A 22430-nucleotide genomic window follows, 5' to 3' on the forward strand; every position below is an offset into this window, starting at 1 on the left:
CGAAGTCTCCGGCCCATTAGGAGTTCTGCGGGAGCTACTCCAGTCACCACATGGGGGGGTGGCCCTATACGAAAACAAAAAGCGAGTGTGGTAGTATGCATTAGGGGTCATGTGGGACTGTGAAGCCGTGATGTAATTGGCTGACAGATCCCGGGTCCTGGTTGGCTGTTGTCCTCTAGCTCCGCCCTGAAGGCGGAGTATAAGAACCAGGAGTTCTCCCCCGCAGGCCAGTCTGTTACTGAACTGCGGGGAACAAGTCACGCTTAATAAAGCCTCATCGACTTCACCTCTATTCGTCTCTCGGGTGTCTTTGTGCGCTACAGCGAGCCAGTCTCGTGTCCATTGACCCGGAAGACTGCTTCTTTAGGCCTTGTTTGAATGCCTGCACTGCGCGCACCGCCAACCCATTTGAAGCCGGGTGGTAAGGGGCAGTGCGGATATGGCATATGCCGTTCATCTTCATGAACCTCGCAAACTCCTCACTGGTGAATGGAGTGCCATTATCCGTGACCAGCATCTCGGGGAGGCCATGTGTACTAAAAGACAAACGCATCTTCTCAATTGTTGCGCAGGACGTTGTGCCTAGCATCTTATGCACCTCTAGCCATTCAGACTGGGCGTCGATTAATAAAAGGAACATGGATCCTTGAAACGGCCGGCGAAATCCGCATGCTAGCGTGCCCAAGGCCGCCCTGGCCATTTCCAGCGATGTAGGGGCGCGGTCGGCGGGAGCTTCTGATGCTCCTGACAAATGGAACAGTTTTGGGCCACCTTCTCAATGTCGGCGTTGAGGCCTGGCCACCAAACATAACTCTGGGCTCACATTTTCATTTTGGTCACACCTGGATGCCCATTGTGCAAGTCTCTTAGTATCAGCTCCTGTCCTTTTTCCAGGACAATCACACGCGTCCCCCACAAGAGGATGTGGTCTTCCACGCTGAATTCTGACAGCTTGGAGTAAAATGCCCGCAACTCGCCTGGGAGTTGTCTATGCTGCCCACCATACAGGACTATGTGTCGAACCTTTGACAGGACTGGCTCCGTCTGGGTCCACTCACGGATCTGTGATGCCGTGACAGGCAAGGTGTCCATAAAATTTAGGGTTGCAACCACCTCACCGGTCGTGGGGGTCGACATGGGTCCAGTCGATAAAGGCAATCGGCTCAGTGCATCGGCATTCGCTATCTGCGTCCTGCTTTGTGCTCCAGAGAATACGCGTATGCAGCAAGCAACAAAGCCCAGCGCTGGATCCGTGTGGAAGCAAAGGGCGGTATTGGCTTATCCTCTCTGAAAAGTCCCAGCAGAGGCTTATGATCAGTCACGATAGTGAAGTGGCGGCCATACACGTACTAGTGGAAACGTTTCACCGCAAAGGCCACTACCAGGCCCTTCTTCTCGATCTGCGCGTACTTTTTCTCCGCTGCAGTCAATGTGCGGGAGACGAAAACTATCGGCCGCTTGGCCCTGTTCTCCATCTTGTGGGACAGGACGGCCCCAATACCATACGGGGATGCATCACATGTGACGAGCAAAGGCGTTCCAGGATCATAGTGGGTTAGTAACCCAGACAACGATAATTGTTGTTTTACCCGCCGGAAAGCGGTTTCTTGCGGCTGACCCCAAACCCAGGTGTGATTTTTCTTTAGCAGAAGATGCAACGGGGCCAGCGTAGTTGCCAGATTGGGGAAGAACTTCCCGTAATAGTTTACGAGGCCAAGAAAAGAACGAAGATGCGAAGTGTCAGTCGGGGTGGTGGCCTGTTGAATCGCGCACACCTTCTCTGCGATGGGATGCAAACCTTCGCGGTCCACCCGATAACCCAGGTAGACTACTTCCTTCGCCTGAAAGACGCACTATGTGCGAATTAAACGGACTCCAGCCTCCGAAAAGCGTCTAAGGACAGCCTCCAGATTTTCCAAATGTTCCTGCTCTGACGTCCCTGTGATCAAAACGTCATCAAAGTAGACAGCGACACGCGGTAACCCTCTCAAAATGCCCTCCATAACGCGTTGGAAAATAGCGCAGTCAGAGGATACTCCAAAGGGCAAACGTTTATATTCATACAGGCCCCGGTGTGTATTAATCATTACATATGGTCGGGAGGCAGGGTCCAGCTCCAACTGACTCATATCTAATTTTGGGAACGAGAGTCCACCTGCAAGCTTTGCGTAGAGATCCTCTATGGGAGGCATTGGATATCGGTCGAGTTGGGAAGCCGTATTCACTGTAGGTTTATAGTCGCCGCACAAGCCAACTGTGGCATCTGGCTTCATTACAGGTACAATTGGTGCTGCCCAGTCAGCGAAACTGACGGGCCTGATAATACCCAAAGTTTCCAAACGAGTGAGCTCCCCTTCTACCTTCTCAAGCAAGGCGTAAGGCACCGGGCGCGCCCGGAAACAGAGCAGTGTGGCTCCTGGTTCGACTTGGATACAGGCTACGGCCCCTTTTATTTTTCCCAAACCGGGCTGGAATACATCTGGGTATCGTCCTAGCACCTCAGTCAACCCTCCAGGAACTGTTTGGAGGATGTGCTGCCACTGCAACCGCAACCAGTCCCAACCCAACAGGCTGGGCCCATGGCCGCAGACCACGATAAGTGGGAAACGCCCCTCCTGGCATCCATAAACAACAGGGGTCATCGTAGTTCCTGCAATGTCCAATGGTTCCCCCGTGCAGGTGGCCAACCTGGCCTGTGTGTCAGTTAATGTAAGGGTCTGTATACCCTATTTGATGCGGTCGAACGTCCTCTGGGCGATCACGGAGACCGCTGCGCCAGTGTCCAACTCCATCTCAAGCGGGTGACCATTGACCCGTACTGTCACCTTAATGGGGGCCACACGGGGAGCTGCCACACAATGCAGCTGCAGGCAGTCGTCCTCCGTCTCCACGTCCTCAGGAGTAGTCGCCGCAGGTTCATCCACATGGAAGGTACGGCCACTGGGCTGGTCCCAGTTTCGGTCAGAAGGAAGGCGCCTCTGGCGCCCCCAGGACCGGCGTCCGCGACGGGGTCGGCGCCTACAAGTCTGACACGGACATGGCTCCTCATCCATTGGTTCTGGAGAAGGCTCCCTTTGGGGAGGAATGTCCAACGGCCACTGGCATTGATCCGGACGTCGTCTCGCCCAAGGTACCGCAGGAGTGCGGGGGGACGTTTTCGGACGGAAGGGGTTGCGCCCCTAGGCATTCCCTGTATCTCCTGCACTCCTCGTTCTGCGCTCTTTCGGGACAATACTGTTTGAATGGCCTGTTGAAAAGTCAATGTTGGCTCCACTAACAACTTTCTCTGGGTGGCCGCATTGTTAATACCGCAAACCAAACGGTCACGTAACATTTCTGACAAGGTCTCACCATAGTCACAGTACTCCGCAATCCTGCGTATCCTGGATAGAAAGTCGGCAAGGGATTCTCCTGGGGGCCTCTCAGCGGTATTAAACCGGTAACGCTAGACTATCGTGGACGGGGTTGGGTTAAAATGCTGCCCCACTAAATTCACAAGTTCATCAAACGTTTTGGTGTCCGGCGCAGCTGGGTACGTAAGACTCCTAATCACCCCAAACGTATGCGGGCCACAGGCAGTGAGCAATATGACCACCTGGTGCTCGTTTTCGGTGATATTGTTTGCCCGGAAATAGTAACGCATCCGTTGTGCATACTGGTTCCAGCTTTCCAGCGCAGCATCAAAAATATCCAAACGTCCGTACAGAGGCATGGTGTAATAGAAAACTACTTCCAACCTGTATCCAACAAAAATCCAGGGAGGTGGCTTTTGCAGTGTAGACAGCTATTCACTTTAACCCTCGTCACCAGTTTTGTGGGGGCCACGAAGAATCCAGCACGAGTTTCAAGGATACAAAGAAATAACATTTATTTACAATAACATATATACACAGCGGCAACCTCGCTTGCTGCTTACTCCTTCCTGCTGGTTCCAAACTGGCCAGCTTTATTTATACAGGGAGTCTGCTAATGATTTCTCCGCCCCCCCCCCCCTCATTGGGGAAGTTCATACTCCCACAGAATTGTGTCATTAGTCCCCAGCCAATGGTAAGCAGGCAGCTTATAACAACAATTATTCTCTTTTAATTGATCAATTTATTTCTTTGACATTTTTTTTGCTTTCAATTCATGTTTAATGTTTTTCCCAAACTATCTTTCTAAAATTTGCTCACCTGCTCCTTCAATGAGAAAAAAAATTGAAATATGACCCTTCATGTGAAAAAGGTGTGCAGCTCTACAGCTCTACTCTTAGATGAATAAAAAAATCTCTTCTGATAACACTGCTCTTTTTTGGCACGTTCACACTGTCTTTTGCAAGCAAAGACAGGCAATTCATGGGCGCATATCAATATTTGCAGAGGTCCCTGGGATTTGTTCAATACTTTCAAGGACCGTTGTGAATGTGCCAATGTTTGCAGAAAATGTTTGACAACGAATGCCTTAAATTGACATACATGTAAAGCATATTTACTGCTCACTCATAGTCACTGACCTGGGAATCTAGTCAAGAACTTGATTCTGTTGCATAGTCTACAAATAATAACATGAATAATCAGAAGAATGTTAAAACATTAGGTCTGAACGAATAGTCTGAATGATAGTTTGTGATTTCCTGTGGGAGCAATGCAATGCTGAAGTAACCACAGTAAGTAAAATTGGCAGTGAATTAAGGATAAATTGCTTCATCCATAACATCATGAGGCACAATGCCACAATATGATAGGATAAGAAATTCTGCACAGAATATTTGTTGCCAGGCAGCCACTAACCAGCAGTTCCGAGAAATAAAATATAGCACCAGTTCTGGGATGTGAGATGTTCTGACTAGTACACTATTTACCTTTAATACATTTAGAAGCAGCGGCCAATTCAATAAAATGCTCTTTCCTTTAAAAGCTAGGAAATGGGAAAGCATTGATTTTCTTTTCTTTGCCAATGTTCTACCTTTAGTTTAATAGGCAAAACACTGTGGAGAGCACACACCCAGATTCATGCTGTTCGTCGAGGGACACAAATACTTCAAGTACCCTTACCACATGATTTCAGCCTTACTGGAAGGTCAGAAATTATAGACGTGGAAAACCATTACAGTTGAAGTAGTATGAGACTGATATCTTGTACTTTTTTTTATCTGAGGGGGAGAGAGAGAGGTTACACAATTTTCTCTTGGAATTTTGCCCTCTGATTCGTCTCTTCCTCAAGAGAATTGGTAAATTAGATAAAGATGGCATCGCCCCTCCCTATCTCCGTAACCTCCTTTCATCCTAAAGCCCTCGAGAATTCTCTGTTCTTCCACTGGTCTTTGGTGCATCCTTTGCCCCTTCATTGGCAGTTGTTTAAGTCTGAATATTTAGAATTTCCTTCCTAAACCCCTTCATCTCTCAAGCTCTTGGGTCTCCTTTAAGATGCTCCTTTTTATCGGAGGTCTTTTTTGAACAAGAGTTTGGTCACCTTTCCGAATATCTCCTTCTTTGTCTTAGCATTTAAACTTTTGCCTGACTAGACTCCTGTAAAGGATCTTGGGCCAGTTCACTACATTAAAGTCACAATATAATTTGAAGTTGTCGTTGAGATGTTAATAGTGAAAATTGAAGACGACTGCTGGATAAATAGGATTGATGGGGCAAATTACCTTGCCCTCTCTGTCATCTTACATTGTCATGCAAATTATCTTTAGTTATAAATGGCTGGAGATTGGGACGGGGAGTTTTAATTTGATGATGTCCAAAGAGTTTGGGGTGGGTTGGAATCATGGAATACCTAATGTGCAGAAGGAGGCCATTTAGCTCCTCTCAAAGAACAGCCTACCTAGGTCCACTCTCCCGCCCTATCTCTGTAACCCTGTAACACCATCTAACCTTTGGACACAAAGGGCAATTTAGCATGGCCAATCCACTTAACCTGTACATCTTTGGACTATAGGAGGTGTGATGAACGGTTACTGCCTTATCATCATGTAAGGTGATGTCCCCTTTAAGACCGGGCTTGGAACCCTGGGGACTCCGCCTCTGGCTCCGCCCATCTGTGAGCCATATATAAAGGGCTGCCTCATGGGCTGTGCAGCAGTCAACACATGTCTCAGCTCTAGCATAGTTCTTAGTCTAATAAAGCCTTCTTTACCATTTACACTCTAAGCGTCGTTCTTGAGGGTACCTCAGGAGGCAACTGGAGCACCTAGAGAAATTCCACGCAGACACAGTGAGAATGTGCAACCTCCACACAGACAGTCAGCTAAGGCCGGAATTGAACCTAGATCCCTGACGCTGTGAAGCAGCAGTGCTAACCACTGTGCCAGCAAGAAAATTGCACATAAGTGCAACATGACTATTAGTGGTTTTTAAGCCTAGCTGCTACATTAGCATCTGACCTCCAGGTTTCCCAGCACATTAAGGTGAATCATGACGATGCCTTGCATGCACTCAAAGAGGCTCTGAAAGGATGGCAGTTGATGGATTCTGATGGTCGGAGAACAGATGAGTCCCATCATCCCAGGTTCGTGCCTCACTTCAGTGATGCCTGCTTGGATATGATACTGAGGCTGTAAGGGCCTGCAGAGAGATACGGTTTGCCAGTAGCAGGTGGAAAAAGCACCCTCACCCTAAAAGCAAGACGGAATGGCTGGAGATTAGTCCGGGCTTGAGCAACAGGAGCGGGGTGCCATGCTCCTGGATTCAGCATTGAATGTGGTTTGATGTCCAAATTAGGGCAGAAAAGGTAAGTTCAGTGACCTGTTCAACTCCGTCCTGCAGCTTGTTTCATGCCAATCCCCTCATTCAGCCTACTCTTGCACATCCCTCATCACACCAACTTACCTTGCATTGCACCCACCCCTCTCTGCCTGTACACTTCCACACATTCCCATCTGTGCATCCACAACTGATATTCACCCTTATTTCAATTCAACCTCATACCCCTTCCTCATAGTCACCTGCAACAAATATTGTCCATCCATCTGGTAAACCTGTACTAATACTTTATTTACGGATTTCTTCTTTTGCTTCTTGCAGGAGAAGGTAGCACAGGATACCAGGAAGAGGCAGAGAATCAGAAGCGACCCTCCAACCACCTCAGAGCTACCAAATGCAGAGGACTAGTTGCTGGAAATCAGTGGAGTCTCGGTGTGCCTGGCAGTCAGACTTAATGCGTTGCGGGCACCCCAGCGATCTAGTGACAGAATTAAATATCACACAGCTGCACAGCATAAAACACTCACTCATATTGATCTGCAGCCAGTGAAGTGGAATCGTGTGCATAATGTTCACTTTAAACATTGCTACTTTGACAGTTCTAATTTATGTCTTTAATCTCTCACACGGTCTTCAAGTGTCCCATGGGAAATAGTCGAGCAGGACGATGATGTCCCCGCAGAGGAGATCATATGCTTTGAGGGTGTACAGTTACAGGGCTCATGTAAACTATGATCATGTAGACGGGGTACACACACCTCAAGTGGACCAGTCAGGAAGATATTTGGGTTTCACCTGGTGACTCACACATCACAAGTGAATAAGATGGTGGAGTCAGAGACTGCAATGGAGAGTCCAAAATGGAGGGCACAGGATGCTTCAAGCTCTGCTTAGCAGGACATTGATGCTGAACGTCAGGGGCCTTCAATGAACAGCGCACTTCTGAAGTGTCTGAAAAGAATGTATGATGTACTGGCAGCCTTTCCAGCTGCATTCAACATGCTTGCATACAGATTGGAGGAGTCTGTCTCAGGCATGATTCGTCCAATCATACAGATCTCTAGATGTTGTCTTGACCAAAAGAAAGAGCAGCTATCTGCATGGAGCATCAAACACTACAATCAACTGAGGGCATGCTGGCCTTTATCACTCTATGATGTCCACCTTAAATAAGGTGGATGAAACCCTAGCTTTTACAGTGCAGTACCCTACTGATCTACAGCAAAATGCTCCCTAGCTCATTTCTAGCAGCGAATTGCATGTGACCCATGGGAATTATGGTAGTAACTAGCGATGTGGGAGAGGGGACTCAGCTTAAAATGCTTCCAATTTTCACCTCTGATACGACCATCAATTGACTCGAAGACACGTGGAGAAGTAAACCGTGGTTTTAATCAGCTTAGAACTGAGCCTGCCTGTGACCGGTACAACACTGAAGGCGGCCCCGCAGGTCAGCAGCTCTTATACTTCCTGTAAAGGGGGTGGAGCCATGGGTGGAGCCCGTACATGCCCCAACATATCCCCTGTGGGTGAAGCCACACAATTGCCCATAGGTAGAGCTCACAGGGTTAATAACATAACACAGTGCACTGGTGAATTATCAGTAGTTATACATTCACCACATTCACCTCCTGTTTCAAAATGAAGTCCGGCGGGGGTGACGGGCTCATAGATTCAGTCGGTCCGGCGACCGCCAAAGCACTGGTGTTGCAGCCGGTTCGGGTGGCTGTGGAAGTGGGTCCGGAGCGGGCACAGGCGTGGACTCTGGGAGCGGCTCTTCCGGAGCTTCATTCCTGTGGACCGGTGCGGCGGGTGTGAGGGAGCGCAGGAACCATATAGGGGTGGGGGCGCTGAACATGGGAGGTTGGATGGGACATAGCATGGGGGATGCAATAGTGGGAGTGGTGTTGGAGCCTGCTGGCACCAGGTCTCGGAGGGAGACGGTATCTTAGACCATAAGACATAGGTGCGGAAGTAAGGCCATTCGGCCCATCGAGTCCACTCCACCATTCAATCATGGCTGATCTTGCCGGCCATCGGGGTGTTCGACGTACACATAGTGTGGGTTGGAGTGCAGGAGCTGGACCCTCTCTACCAGGGGGTCAGTCTTATGGCTCCGATCATGTTTTCGGAGGACGACTGGACCCAGTGTCATCAGCCAGGGTGGAAGCGAGGCCCCTGAGGTAGCTCCCCTAGGGAAAACAAACAAGTGGTCATGAGGAGTCTGGTTTGTGGCCGTGCAAAGGAGGGACCTAATAGAGTGGAGCGCATTGGGGAGGACCTCCTGTCAGTGAGAAACTGGGAGATTCCTGGACCGCAGGGTCAGTAAGACGGTCTTCCAGACCTTCGCGTTCTCCCTCTCCACCTGCCCATTTCACCTGGGGTTATAACTGGTAGTCCTGCCCGAGGCGATGCCCTTACTGAGCAGGTACTGACGCAGTTCGTCGCTCATCAACGACGAGCCCCTGTCGCTGTGGATATAACTGGGGAAATCAAACAGGGTGAAGACACTATGCAGGGCTTTAATGACAGTGGGGGTGGTCATATCAGGGCACGGGATGGCCAACGGGAAGCGGGAGAACTCATCTATGATGTTAAGGAAGTACGTGTTGCGGTTATTGGAGGTGAGGGGCCCTTTGAAATCGATACTGAGACGTTCAAAGGGCCGGGATGCCTTTACCAGGTGGGCCTTATCCGGTCGATAGAAGTGCGGTTTACACTCCGCACAGATTTGGCAGTCTCTGGTTATAGCTCTGACCTCCTCGGTGGAGTAGGGCAGGTTACGGGCCTGGATGTAATGGGCGCGCCGGGTGACCCCCGGGTGGCAGAGGTCATCGTGGATAGCCCTTAGTCGGTTATCTTGTGCGCTGGCGCATGTGCCGCGGGACAGGGCATCTGGGGGCTCGTTGAGCTTCCCAGGATGATATACGATATCGTAGTTATAGGTGGAGAGTTCGATTCTCCATCTCAAGATCTTATCAATCTTAATCTTGCCCCGCTGCGTATTGTCAAACATGAAGGCAGCCAATCGTTGGTCGGTGACGAGGGTAAACCTCCTACCAGCGAGGTAGTGCCTCCAGTGCCGTACGGCTTCCACGATGGCTTGGGCTTCTTTTCGACCGAGGAGTGTCGAATTTCAGAGGTGGTGAGGGTGCGTGAAAAAAACGCTACCGGTCTGCCTGCTTGGTTGAGGGTGGCGACGAGTGCGACCTCTGAGGCGTCGCTCTCCACCTGGAAGGGGACGGACTCGTCCACCGTGCGCATCACAGCTTTGGCGATGTCCGCCTTGATGCAGTTAAAGGCCTGGCAAGCCTCGGCTGCCAGTGGAAAGAGGGTGGCCTTAAATAGTGGGCGGGCTTTGTCCGCATACTGGGGGACCCACTGGGCGAAAGAGGAGAAAAATCCAAGGCACCTCTTCAGGGCCTTGGGACAGTGAGGGAGAGGGAGTTGTAGGAGGGGGCGCATAGGGTCAGGGTCGGGCCCTAGGACCCCGTTTTCCACTACGTGGCCGAGAATGGCTAACCTGGTTGTGCGGAAAACGCATTTCTCCTTGTTGTAGGTGAGGTTGAGTTTTTGGGCGGTTTGGAGAAATCGGTGGAGGTTGGCATCGTGGTCCTGCTGATCATGGCCGCAGATGGTGACATTGTCCAAATTCGGAAACGTGGCCCGCAGCCCGTACTGGTCCATCATTCGGTCCATCGCTCGTTGGTACACCGAAACCACATTTGTGACGCCAAAGGGGACCCGGAGGTCCTCTGGGCGGATTGGAATCTGGTGGTATGCAGGCTTCAGATCCACCGTGCAGAGCACACGGTAGTGCGCGATCTGATTTGCCATGTCTGCAATCCGGGGAAAGGGGTACATATCGAGTTGCGTAAACTGGTTAATGGTCTGGCTGTAATCAACCACCATCCGGAACTTTTCCCCGCTCTTGACGACCACCACCTGAGCTCTCCAGGGGCTATTGCTGGCCTCTATGACCCCCCCTCCCGCAAGAGACGCTGGACCTCAAACCTAATGAACATCCTGTCCTGCATGCTGTACTGCCTGCTTCTGGTGGCTACTGGCTTGCAATCGGCGGTGAGGTTTGCGAAGAGGGGGGGGGGGGTTGATTTTTAGGGTTGCGAGGCTGCATATGGTGAGCGGGGGCAGGGGCCCCCCGAACTTAAGAGTTAGGCTCCTGGGGTTGCACTGGAAGTCGAATCCCAAAAGGAGAGGAGCGCAGAGGTCTGGGAGCACATATAGTTTAAAATTAGCGCACTCAGCGCCCTGTATCGCTAGGGTTTCAGTCGTGCACCCTGGGATTTGCACCAAGTGCGACCCAGAGGTGGGGGATATGGTTTGTTGCGTCGGGAATATTGGGAGCGAGCAGCGTCTTACCATGTCCGGGTGAATGAAGCTCTCTGTGCTCCCGGAGTCGAAAAGGCAAGGTGTCTCGTACCCGTTAACCCGGATGGCCATCATGGAGCTCCGGACATGCTTAGGTCATGACTGGTCCAGGGTGACCGCGCTGAGGTGTGGGTAGCTGGCGGCGTGATCGGAGGTGCTGGGGCGGCCCCGCGATGGCTATTCATGTAGGTCGTACGCGTCGAGCGGCGTAGCAGATGGCGGCCAAGGTGGCGGCCCCCGTTGGTCGAGCATGGCGGGCGGTGAGGAAGATGGCGTCCAAGATGGTGGCCCCCATGGATCGCACGTGGCCGGCCGTGTGGGGGAGGATGGCCAACATGGCGCCCCCCATGAGTCGCACATGTTATGCGGACGCGGAGTCGGCAGACACGCTGCCACCTTGCGGGGTCTGCGGGCCTGTGGATCGTGTCTGTGAGTTCGAGTTCTTAGACCTGGCCAGGCAGACCTTGGCGAAGTGTCCTTTTCGCCCGCAACTGCTGCAGTTCGCGTCGGGGGTGTTGGGACTGGCCGCAAAAGTAGCAGGGTAGCCCCCCTTGATGGGCGGGCGGCCGCGCGGCACAGGCCTGGGGTAGTCTCGGGTCGGGGGCCCACGAGGGGGTCGGGTGATCGGCCGGGATCGCAGTAAGGCTCTGAAAAGCGGCCTCCAGAGAGGTAGCCAGTTTTACCGTGTCCTCCAGGTCCTGGGCCCCTTTTTCGAGCAGGCGCTGTCTTACATAGTTCGATCGGACCCCCGCCACGTAAACGTCTCAGACGGCGAGCTCCATGTGCTGAGTGGCCGTAACGGCCTGGTAGTTACAGTTGCGCGCGAGGGCTTTGAGGTCGCGTAGGTAATCATCTAGCGACTCCCCGGGATGCTGGCGGCAAGTGGTGAAGATGTGTCGCGCGTATACCTCGTTCACAGGCCGCACATAGAGGCGTTCGAGTAGTGCGAGGGCCTCTGTATAGGAAGCGGCTTCGTCGAGCTGGACAGAAATGCGATGGCTCACCCGTGCGTGGATAAGGCTCAGCTTCTGTTCGTCAGTGACGGATGGCGTAGACGACGCGGCGAGATAGGCCTTGAAGCATCGAAGCCAATGTGAAAAAAAAAACTTCGCCTCTGCGGCCTGTGGATCGAGTTCCAGTCTGTCAGGTTTGAGGGCTGATTCCATAGTAGTATTTTAAGCTGATTAAATTGATGCGACCATCAATTGACTCGAAGACACGTGGAGAAGTAAACCGTGGTTTTAATCAGCTTAGAACTGAGCCTGCCTGTGACCGGTACAACACTGAAGGCGGCCCCGCAGGTCAGCAGCTCTTATACTTCCTCTAAAGGGGGTGGAGCCATGGGCGGAGCCCGTACATGCCCCAACATATCCCCTGTGGGTGAAGCCACACAATGGCCCATAGGTAGAGCCCACAGGGTTAGTAACATAACACAGTGCACTGGTGAATTATCAGTAATTATACCACAACCTCCAAACCCACCCCCCCACCCCAAACGTTCTTCAGTCTGCCTGCCGCCTCTTATCTCAATGGTTAATCTGCCTCTGCTGGTGGAGAAATCTTTGGCAAGGTCCTCACAGATTCCAAAATCCAGAGGATGTTGGCCAAAAACATCTCAACAATCAGAGCACAGCTCTCAGCAGCCTGTCTCTAGATCTGCTGAAGCAAAAGGGATTTCTCTACATAAACGTGTTGGAAAAGGCAAAGCAAAGATTTGCAGTTGCACAAGGTGTTACGACACCCTCCACAGTCGATTCCAACCCCTACAGACCCCAGAGTCACAACACAAGTGAATTAAGCAATAATTTGTGAAACATTTGCAGAATCTTTGGTCCCTTGACTGTTCCATCAGTTATAGCCACCAGGGGCAAATTTCTCCGGAAACGGCGCGATGTCCGCCGACTGGCGCCCAAAACGTGCAAATCAGTCGGGCATCGCGCCGCCCCAAAGGTGCGGAATGCTCCGCATTTTGGGGGCTGAGCCCCAACCTTAAGGGGCTAGGCCGGCGCCGGACGAATTTCCGCCCCGCCAGCTGGCGGAAAAGGCCTTTGGTGCCCCCAGCTGGCGCGGAAATGACATCTCCGGGCGGCGCATGCGCGGGAGCGATAGCGGCTGCTGATGACATTCCCGCGCATGCGCATTGGAGGGAGTCTCATCCGCCTCCGCCATGGTGGAGACCGTGGCGGATGCGGAAGGGAAAGAGTGCCCCCACGGCACAGGCCCTCCCGCGGATCGGTGGGCCCCGATCGCGGGCCAGGCCACCGTGAGGGCACCCCCCGGGGCCAGATCGCCCCGCGACCCCCCCAGGACCCCGGAGCCCGCCCGTGCCGCCTTGTCCCGCCGGTAAGGTAGTTGGTTTAATCTACGCCGGCGGGGCAGGCATTTTAGCGGCAGGACTTCGGCCCTTCCGGGCAGGAGAATCGCGGGGGGGGGGGGGGGGGGGGGGGCCAACCGGCGCGGCGCGATTCCCGCCCCCGCCGAATATCCGGTGCCGGAGACTTCGGCAACAGGCGGGGTCGGGATTCATGCCAGCCCCCGGCGATTCTCCGACCCGGCGGGGGGTCGGAGAATCTCGCCCCAGGTTTGAAAGTTGAACACAATAACTGTTTATTTATAACAGGAACAAAGTTGAACTATGCAATTATCATAATAGAATAAAGGCCAGCTAATCTACTACCCCCCCCCCCCCCCCCCCCTTCACGATCCCACCCTCTACCCGAACACACACACACACACTCAGGGGGAGGGGTAAAAATAATAGGAATCAAAATATGAAATGAAAGGTGTATGTCTATGCTTCCGATGCCGAGGTCGTTGCAGCAGGCTTTCCTCCCAGGATGCTTCGGGATCGAAGTCACGGCTGGATTGCTAGTGGAGGTACTCTGGCATTCCTCCCAGGATGCTTAGGGATCGAAGTCAATCAGACATTCAATCAGTACTCACGGGCTGTAGGATTCCCTCTGAGGAGTCACGCAAAGGATCTGCTTCAGACCTGTTTAATTCGTACTTGTTTCCAGTTCCACCAGAATGACCAACAGCCTTATTGAGATAAGAACGGAGAACCCCACACGAGATTTTTAAAAAGGTTTTTAGACAACTGGCCCAGCCTTCAACCAGTGGCTGAATTGGATTTCTTTGCAGTTCAATCTGGCTGTGGAGAGAGAAAAGTCTTTTCTTTGGATCTTCAGGAAGAATCCATTAGATGAGAGGGCAATCAGGGCAATTGGGCGGAGAATCAGTTTCACACCGAAGTCTTGGCGGGTGCCGGTTTCATGGCAAATCACAATTCTCCATTGCCTTGAGGGGGGGGGGGGGGCATGCCAGGGTCGGGGGGGGGGGGTGTGATGGGGCAATGGGCGTGGGGCCGGGGTGACAAGGCACAGACCCCCATTGCCACGGCCTGCAAGGCAACCATGTTGCTGCGCACCCCACTGATCACCCTCCATAGCCCTGGTTCTGCAAAGTGCCACTGGCTGTATGAGTGGCCCTACTCCACCACCCCCACCACCCAAACCCCCATCCTCCACCCCCGTACCCTAGGCCCCACCCTCCACTCACCACCCCCTCACCCCAGTACACACCCTTCACTTCCCCCTCTGCCATACCACCCACCCTCGCCCAACCGGCTGCCAGCCACCTGCAAGGCACCATGCGACCTGCTCAAGGTCCATAGTAGCCCCTAAAAGGTGCATGCTAGATGGGGGCCGTGAAAGTTACCGCTGGCATGGGCAGCACTGGCCGATGGTTCCCCTGGCAGCAGGGACGGGCAACAGGGTCAGAGGCCCCCACAGTGCAGGGCACCGATGGGGCCAGTGGTCCAGGGATTTGGGGGGAGGGGATCATGCACGGGCAGAGTCCGCAGTGCCAACTGGGGCCACAGAGTAGCCCGTTGGCGCACAGGTGCATCCTTGCCATCACAGAGGCTCTATATGCTCAGTTGACACAATACATCCTTTTCAATGTGGACCGGGCCCACCAGGATGCCCAGGAAACGGCGTTCGCCATGATTGCCAAAATGCCCTGGGTCCAGGGGGTGATTGACGGGATGCGTGCCCCCTACGAGCACCTGCAGATGACAGGCCATTCTACACAAACCAAAAGGAGTTCCACTTGATGAACGCGCAGCTGGGGTGTGACCATGAGGTGCACATCATGCACAAAAGCGCCCGATATCCTGGCAGTGTCACAAAGCTTTCATCCTGGCACACTTGATGATTCCTGGCCTCTTCCAGGTGCCATGCCGGCAGGGGTATGGCTCTCGAGCAACAGGGGTTATTTACTGCCCTCATCGCTGTGCGGAGACCCATTCCAACGCTGCTCATGCAGCGACCAGAGGCATGATTGAGGGGTGCTTCGGCATCCTGAAGATGCGGTTCAAATGTTTGGACCACTCTGGAGGGGCTCTCCAGTATGGCGCTGGGAGGGTCGCCCGCATCATGGCTGCCTGTTGAGTCTTCCACAACACTGCACAGGAGGGGAGCGACATGGTGGAGAAGGAAGGCATTGAGGAGGGAGAGGAGGATACAGGGGAGGGCGAGGATGGGCAGGACATGGGGCCCGAGCAGGCACGAGAGGCCACATAATGTATGCGCAGGACCAACGCGTACGGGATGCTCTGATCATCTCCAGGTTCACCCATTGGGGGTGGGGAGGGGGGATTGGCCAGGGGTATGGACAGCACATCCAACTCCCACACCCCCTAGCCCCCTACCCCTCTGGCCAAGCACCCTCCTTCACCCCTGCATGCAACCCCACCGAGACAAATATCTGCGGCGCTACGAGCTGGGGGCCCTGGGTTGGCAGTAACAGCGGGTCTGGTCCATGGGATGGAGGATTATGACAACCCACTCTGCAATGAGCTCTGGTGCTCTGCATCATCTGACAATGTCTGACTCTTGCCCACGGTAGCACTTTTGAATGTCCACCCGGGTGATCCCTGCATCCCAGCAGGCCATTCCATTACCCGGTCCCATTGAATCCCTGGAGAGGTGGAGGTAGGGATAGCGGGGGTGGGGTGGGATTGGGACACAGGAGCAGTGAGCACTGGTTGAACTGCGGTCCCTGAGCCAAGCCCAGCCCCAACGTCCGCCCATTCCCCCCCTCCCACCCGCTCCCACTCTGCGGCCTGCGAGATCACCCACCCCTCACATCCTTCTGACAGAGCACCGAGGCAGGTTGTAACATTGTGCATCGTTGTTTAATGTAAAAACATATATACAGATGCATGCCCTAGCCCCTATCACTAAACTGTGCCCTGCACGCATGCCAACTTAACTGGTGTCTACTTTTCTGGCCTTATGGGCCCAACGCTACACCTAAGTGGATCCACAGATGGTACATCAGGAGTGGAGGCAGCCTGCTGTGATTCCCGCCCTGTGACCTGGGTCCCCTTTAGTGGGCGTCTTCTGCAGCGACCGAGCCTGGATGGGCCCGGCTGCTGCTCGGGTATCCCAGGTGGCCTCGTGCCGACCTGTTCTGCCCACTGCCCACCAGATGAGCCAGGGATAAGGGGGGGGGGGGGGGAGAGTCTGAGGTACTGCGGTGTTCCAGTCATCGGCACGGGCTCCATCACCTCCTCCTCCCTCAGAGTGCCCAATGACACCCCCAGGGATGCATGCGGAGCAAACCCCTGAGGCTCCCCTGCCACCTTGCGCTGCCAGTCCTGGAGGCCACTCTCAACTCGACCGGGGTCTGCATGCTCACAGCCATGGAGCACAGGGCCTCTGTCTCTGGTGCCCGTCCCTGCTGCCAAGGGTACCAACGGCTGGTGCTGCCCATGCCAGCGGTAACCTTCATGGCCCCCGTCCAGCATGCCCCCTTTAGGGGCTACTATGCACTGCCCTTGCAGTGGTGCCTTGCCGGTGGCTGGAAGCCGGTTGGGCGAGGGTGGGTGGTATGGCAGACCTCTACCTGGGACTGCGCCATCCCCCTCTGTGTCTGTGCTGTATCGGCCAGCACCTGTGGAATGCCGCTGACGCTCTCAGCCAAGGCCCGCTGTGACTGGGCCATGCTCAGGAGCGCCACTGCAATGTCCAGGTGGCTCTGGCACATGGCTGCCTTTGAGCTAAGCCTCTGCCACCACCTGCACAGATTGCCTCAGGCTTTCGACGTACTGATCCATAACCAGAACATTTGCCCCAAGGCCTCCATCACAGGCGCCAGCATGTGGTGTTGGCCTGGGTGACACACATGGCCGCCACCACCTTCTGCAGGCAGTTGGACTCTCCACCTGCGCCTGCAGGTGCTGGATGCTCGCTGTCAACCCCTCATGTAGTCCCTGGTTCTGTGCCTGCATCTCCACTATAGATGGGATTGTCCGTTCTAGAAGCTCAAAACCCATTTGGACGGCAGCTAATCCCTGCAGTCGGCCCGCCTCTGACTGTCCACTTGGGAGTTCCCATCTGCTGTATCAGAGCATGTGTGTGTGGTGAGCACCAGATCGTGCCACAGGAGCCTCTTCACTAACATGCCAAACCAAGGTGAGTGCCTCTGGAATGGTGGAGGGTGTTGGAGACACCTAAAGTCTTAGGAGCGAAGAATTCCACCACAGAGTTGTGACCTTCCAGCTTCTGACCAGTCAGGCACGCTCTGGTGAGGGTGGGAAGGACAAATGTGTGTCTGCCTGTAGTTTTGACCCTTTCCATCAGTAGGGCTCTCAGTTGGGTTCAGAATGCCCAAGCAGGATAGAATCCTTCCTAGGTCACAGGTAAACCCACCTGGCAGCTTGTCTTTGTGTCGTGTGGAACGGTGAGGCGAAGGCTGCTGCTGCTGCCATTTCTGCTGCTGGTCCTCCACTAAGATTCAAGCTAATCCGGCATAAGCAGCACTCATGCTGATCTGATAGATCACAGCTGCCACAATGACAGCCACACACACAAACCTTCAAAATAATAAAAGTAACCTGTCAAGCAGTGTAATTAAACCCTCAGAGCATGTATTGTGAGCAAAAGCCTTTTGCACAACTCGGCAAGAAATCAGCTGTGAGGTTTTGGTATTTATGGGAGTTTTTGCCTGTCAGTTCTCCAGCCCCCTCAGTTGCCACTGTGTGCTTTGCCTTGCTTTCAGGGGCGAGTTTCAGAAAACCTGGAAAACCTATACTTAAATCCCAAAATCCATGTTAAAGTTGCACTCGAGTTAATAATATATTGAAATTACTGAAATAACCTGTCCTTGCTGAGGGGTTGTTCAGACGCAGTCTAACCCACTGCTGTTAAATTTGACGAAAGTGGGTGGGAATTGACTTCCTGACACACTGTCAATTTCACTGCTTAAATCCTCCACCCACTCCCAAGCCCACTTGTGCAAAGCAATATAAAATTCCCCCTTGGACCCGACTAATAAAGTGTTGTTCCTGCAGCTCTATCACAGTGATATCAAATTTCAGAGGGACTGGTGTAAGGCTGTAATATGAACCTTTGTCCTTAATTTAGCACATCTCCATGCTATGAATACACTTCCATAATAATACTGAGTCAAAGCTCACCATCTTCCTGCGTATTTCTAATACAAGAGTTACTGCATCCAAATAATGGCCAAATTTACATACCCCGTACATGAAAAAACCCTGTTTCAAATAACTTTGAATAATTTTATTGAGATTGTGCAGATTTGAATATATACCTGGCAATGATATTATTTGTTTCTTCTTTGTGTGAAGTTATGTCTCTGCACTTTATTATTTAGAAAAGTACGCAAAGAAAGGGAAATACTGAATAATGTATTTTTCTCTTTTGTTTTTAGAAAGTCCAGCACCCCCACGAGTGTTCAGCCTGTGGTGGATTTGCATTTGTTCCATGCTCAGTGTGCCATGGTAGCAAGATGTCAGTATTTCGAAACTGTTTCACCGATTCCTTTAAGTCCCTCAAATGTACTTCTTGCAACGAAAATGGATTGCAGCACTGCAAACTCTGCAAAATGAACCCTGTACCATCAACATAAGTAATACCACAGTATCATTTGTCATAGCTCAACAATAAATGGATTCATAAGAAGTGTGTAATTCTGATCTTAATTCTTGCGCACTAATTAAGTATATTTTCTCGTAAAGCCCCAATTATCATGCTGCTCCCACTGGAAGAACAAAATGAGTTGCCCATTCCTGAAATTATATATTTTCTGATTCCAGGGTAAAGTGATTTTAGCCTCAACCCCACATTCCTGCCTATCCCAATAACCTTTCACGCCCATGTTAATCAAGTATCTATCTGCCTCAGCCTTAAAAATATTCAAAGACTTTCATTGCCTTTTGAGGAAGGGATTTCCAGAGATTCACGATCCTCTGAGAGACAAAATCTCTCCTCATCTCGCCTTAAATGAGTGACACCTTGGGCAGGATTCTCCGATCCCCCGCTGGGTTGGAGAATCACCGGTGGGCGGTGTGAATTCCGCCCCCGCCGGCCGCCGAATTCTCCGTCTCCGGAGATTCAGCGGGGGCGGGAATCGCGCCGGTCAGCGGGCCCCCCGGCGATTCTCCGGGCCGCGATGGGCTGAAGTCCCGCTGCTTCTATGCCGGTCCCGCCGGCGTAGATTGAACCAGGTCCCTTACCGGCGGGACCTGGCGGTGCGGGCAGGCTCCGGGTTCCTGGGGGGGCCGCGGGGTGATCTGGCCCCAGGGGGGTGCCCCCACGGTGGCCTGGCCCGCGATCGGGGCCCACCGAACCATGGGCGGGCCTGTGCCGTGGGGGCACTCTTTTCCTACGTGCCGACCATCAGCCACCGCCATGGTGAACCCCCCCGCATAGGTGAACCCCCCCTGCGCATGCGCGGGGATGACGTCAGCAGCCGCTGACGCTCCCGCGCATGAACGGACTCGCGCCGGCCGGCGGAGTCCCTTCGGCTCTGGCTGGAGTGGCGCCAAAGGCCTTCCACGCCAGCCGGTGGGGCGCCAACCTCTCCGGGGCGGGCCTAGCCCCTAAAGATGTGGAGGATTCCGCACCTTTAGGGCGGCCCGTCGCCGGAGTCGTTCACGCCGGGTAGGAGAGAATCCCACTCCACATTTCTAAACAGTGACCCCCCCAGTTCTCGACTCACAGACCAGAGGAAATATCCTCTCCGCATCCATCCTGTCAAGACCCCTCAGAATCTTAAAGTTTCTGACCAAGTCGTCTCCTACTCTTCTAAACTCCAGTGGATACAAACCTAACCTCTCCAACCTTTCCTCATAAGACAACCCACCCATTCCTGGTGTTCGTCTAGTAAACCTTCTCTAATTGCTTGTAATGCATTTACATCTTTCCTTAAATAAGGAAACCAATATGTAGAAAATATAAGATTTGCAGGTTAGTTGGATTTGTCATGCTAAATAGTTCCTTAGTATCCAAAGGTTTGGCGGGGTTACTGGATCATGGGGATAGGGTGGGGCCTGGGTAGGGTGCTCTTTTGGAGTGTCGGTGCAGACTGGATGGGCTGAATGGCCTCCTTCTGCACTGGAGGGATTCTATGATTCTAAAAATGACATATAATGTATTACACAATACAAAAATATAATAAAAATTATTTCAGTGACACCATGATAAGAGGATTAAAATAAACCAAGTAAGATTAACTAAAATATGTTGCTTGCAATATTAGCTACCATTCCTTCCAGTTAACTTGTATTTTTTTTAATTTGGTGAAACAATCCTCGCAGTCTAAGAAGAACAGGTTGGCTTCCCTTAACTCAGTATTTTCCTAATAACTACACCCATAATAACTACACCTAGTACTGTTATGCACATGCTCTCTAAATTTGGCAGATTTAATAACCCCTCCAAACCCAGGTCCATATTTCCCAGACAACAGTCAGAAGAAAACATTCCATTGGAGATTTAAAACAGAGGGTAATTTGGCCAAGAAATGACTTAGATTAGAAGTAAGAACTCGGGTCTTGAAATGAGACCGTATTATTTATATTGGACCAGTACTAATATGAATCTGTCGCATAATTCTTCACAGTCACATTTTAGAAGGGAAGCTTTTACTTTTTATGAAGCAAGTTAATTGTATTGACTTCTGCTTTAAACCTTCTGAATAGCAAAATGCAATGATTAATTATTTAATGCAAGTCACTTTCAATATTACCATGAAACGGAACAGAGCTCCATGTCAGCACTGGTTCTTTGAATGAACAGAAACAAAACATCCCCAAGAACCCAGGGCTTTTTATAACGGGGAAGAGTTCTGTAAGAATTTTAAATTCCAATTATTGATTCAGAAAGTAAATAAAACAATTTAAAGGGAATGTTCATATTTTATTGGGTCACTGTCTGTGCGGAGTATGCACGTTCTCCCCGTGTCTGTGTGGGTTTCCTCCGGGTGCTCTTGTTTCCTCCCACAAGTCCTGAAAGATGTGCTGTTAGGTGAATTGGACATTCTGAATTCTCCCTCTGTGTACCCGAATAGGCGCCGGAATGTGGTGACTAAGGGCTTTTCACAGTAACTCCATTGCAGTGTTAATGTAAGCCTACTTGTGAAAATAAAGATTATTATTATTGTCAAGTAAAACAAGGGGTGGCACGGTTGCACAGTGGTTGACACTGCTGCCTCACACTCCATCGACCTGGGTTCGACTCTGACCTCAGGTAACTGTTCTGTCTGGGGTTTGCACATTCTCCACGAGCCTGCGTGGGCTTCCTCCGGGTGCTCCGGTTTCATCTCACAGTCCAAAAATGCACAGGTTAGGTGGATTTGCCATGCTAAATAACCCCTTAGTGAACAAAGGTTGAGGTGGGGCTATGGGAATGGGGCAGGGGAATGGGCCTGGGTGGGGTGTTCTTTCACAGTGTCATTGCTGACTCGATGGACTGAATGGCCTCCTTCTACACTGCAGGAATTCCATGAGATGTTCAACTTGTTAGAAAAGGAACAATTAAATAGTATGGGCTGTAATTTTAACCTTACCTGCTCGGTGGGAAACCTGCAGAATCAGGCAGCAGAGAGTAAAACTGGGTAGGCTACAAAGCTAGTATTGCACCTAATCTGGGGATTTTCTAATGTGTGGTTTAGGTTAGAATTGCCCCAGTAGCCTTTAAATTGCCAGAATATCTGCTAACGAAAACAGGACAGATTTTGCTAAAGTCCTGAGCAATAACTGAATGCAGTAATTTTCATTCTTTAGTCTCGACACGAAGCATTGCCTGAGAAGTGTATGGACTGGGAAACATGATCAGAAGGATCACAGAACCCTTCCGATACCTACTTAATTTTCCCTCCATTCATGTCAATTGAAGGAAAATCCAGTGAGTTCTCTTGCTGATGTACGATCTCAGAAAGATGGTTCTTTCTGTCCTCCACCAAGAAAATGATTAATGTACAGCCGGTAAAGATAAAAATCTACCTCGACAAGTTATCTCTAATTTGACTTGAACGATTCTGTTC

At 51.8% G+C, this 22430-nt stretch overlaps 1 protein-coding gene across 1 annotated transcript in view; it reads left to right on the forward strand.

Moving 5' to 3' along the window:
• The window catches only part of grxcr1a (glutaredoxin and cysteine rich domain containing 1 a), a 296531-nt gene extending 277518 nt beyond the window's left edge, over nucleotides 1-19013 (forward strand). Inside the window, exon 7 of the mRNA XM_072497849.1 lies at nucleotides 18816-19013. Coding sequence (XP_072353950.1) covers nucleotides 18816-19013 — 198 coding nt within the window. The remainder of the gene's footprint in view (nucleotides 1-18815) is intronic.
• Nucleotides 19014-22430: the final 3417 nt, after the last annotated feature.

This window comes from Scyliorhinus torazame, chromosome 3 (genome assembly GCF_047496885.1).
Source record: "Scyliorhinus torazame isolate Kashiwa2021f chromosome 3, sScyTor2.1, whole genome shotgun sequence".
Taxonomy (NCBI): Eukaryota; Metazoa; Chordata; class Chondrichthyes; order Carcharhiniformes; family Scyliorhinidae; genus Scyliorhinus; species Scyliorhinus torazame.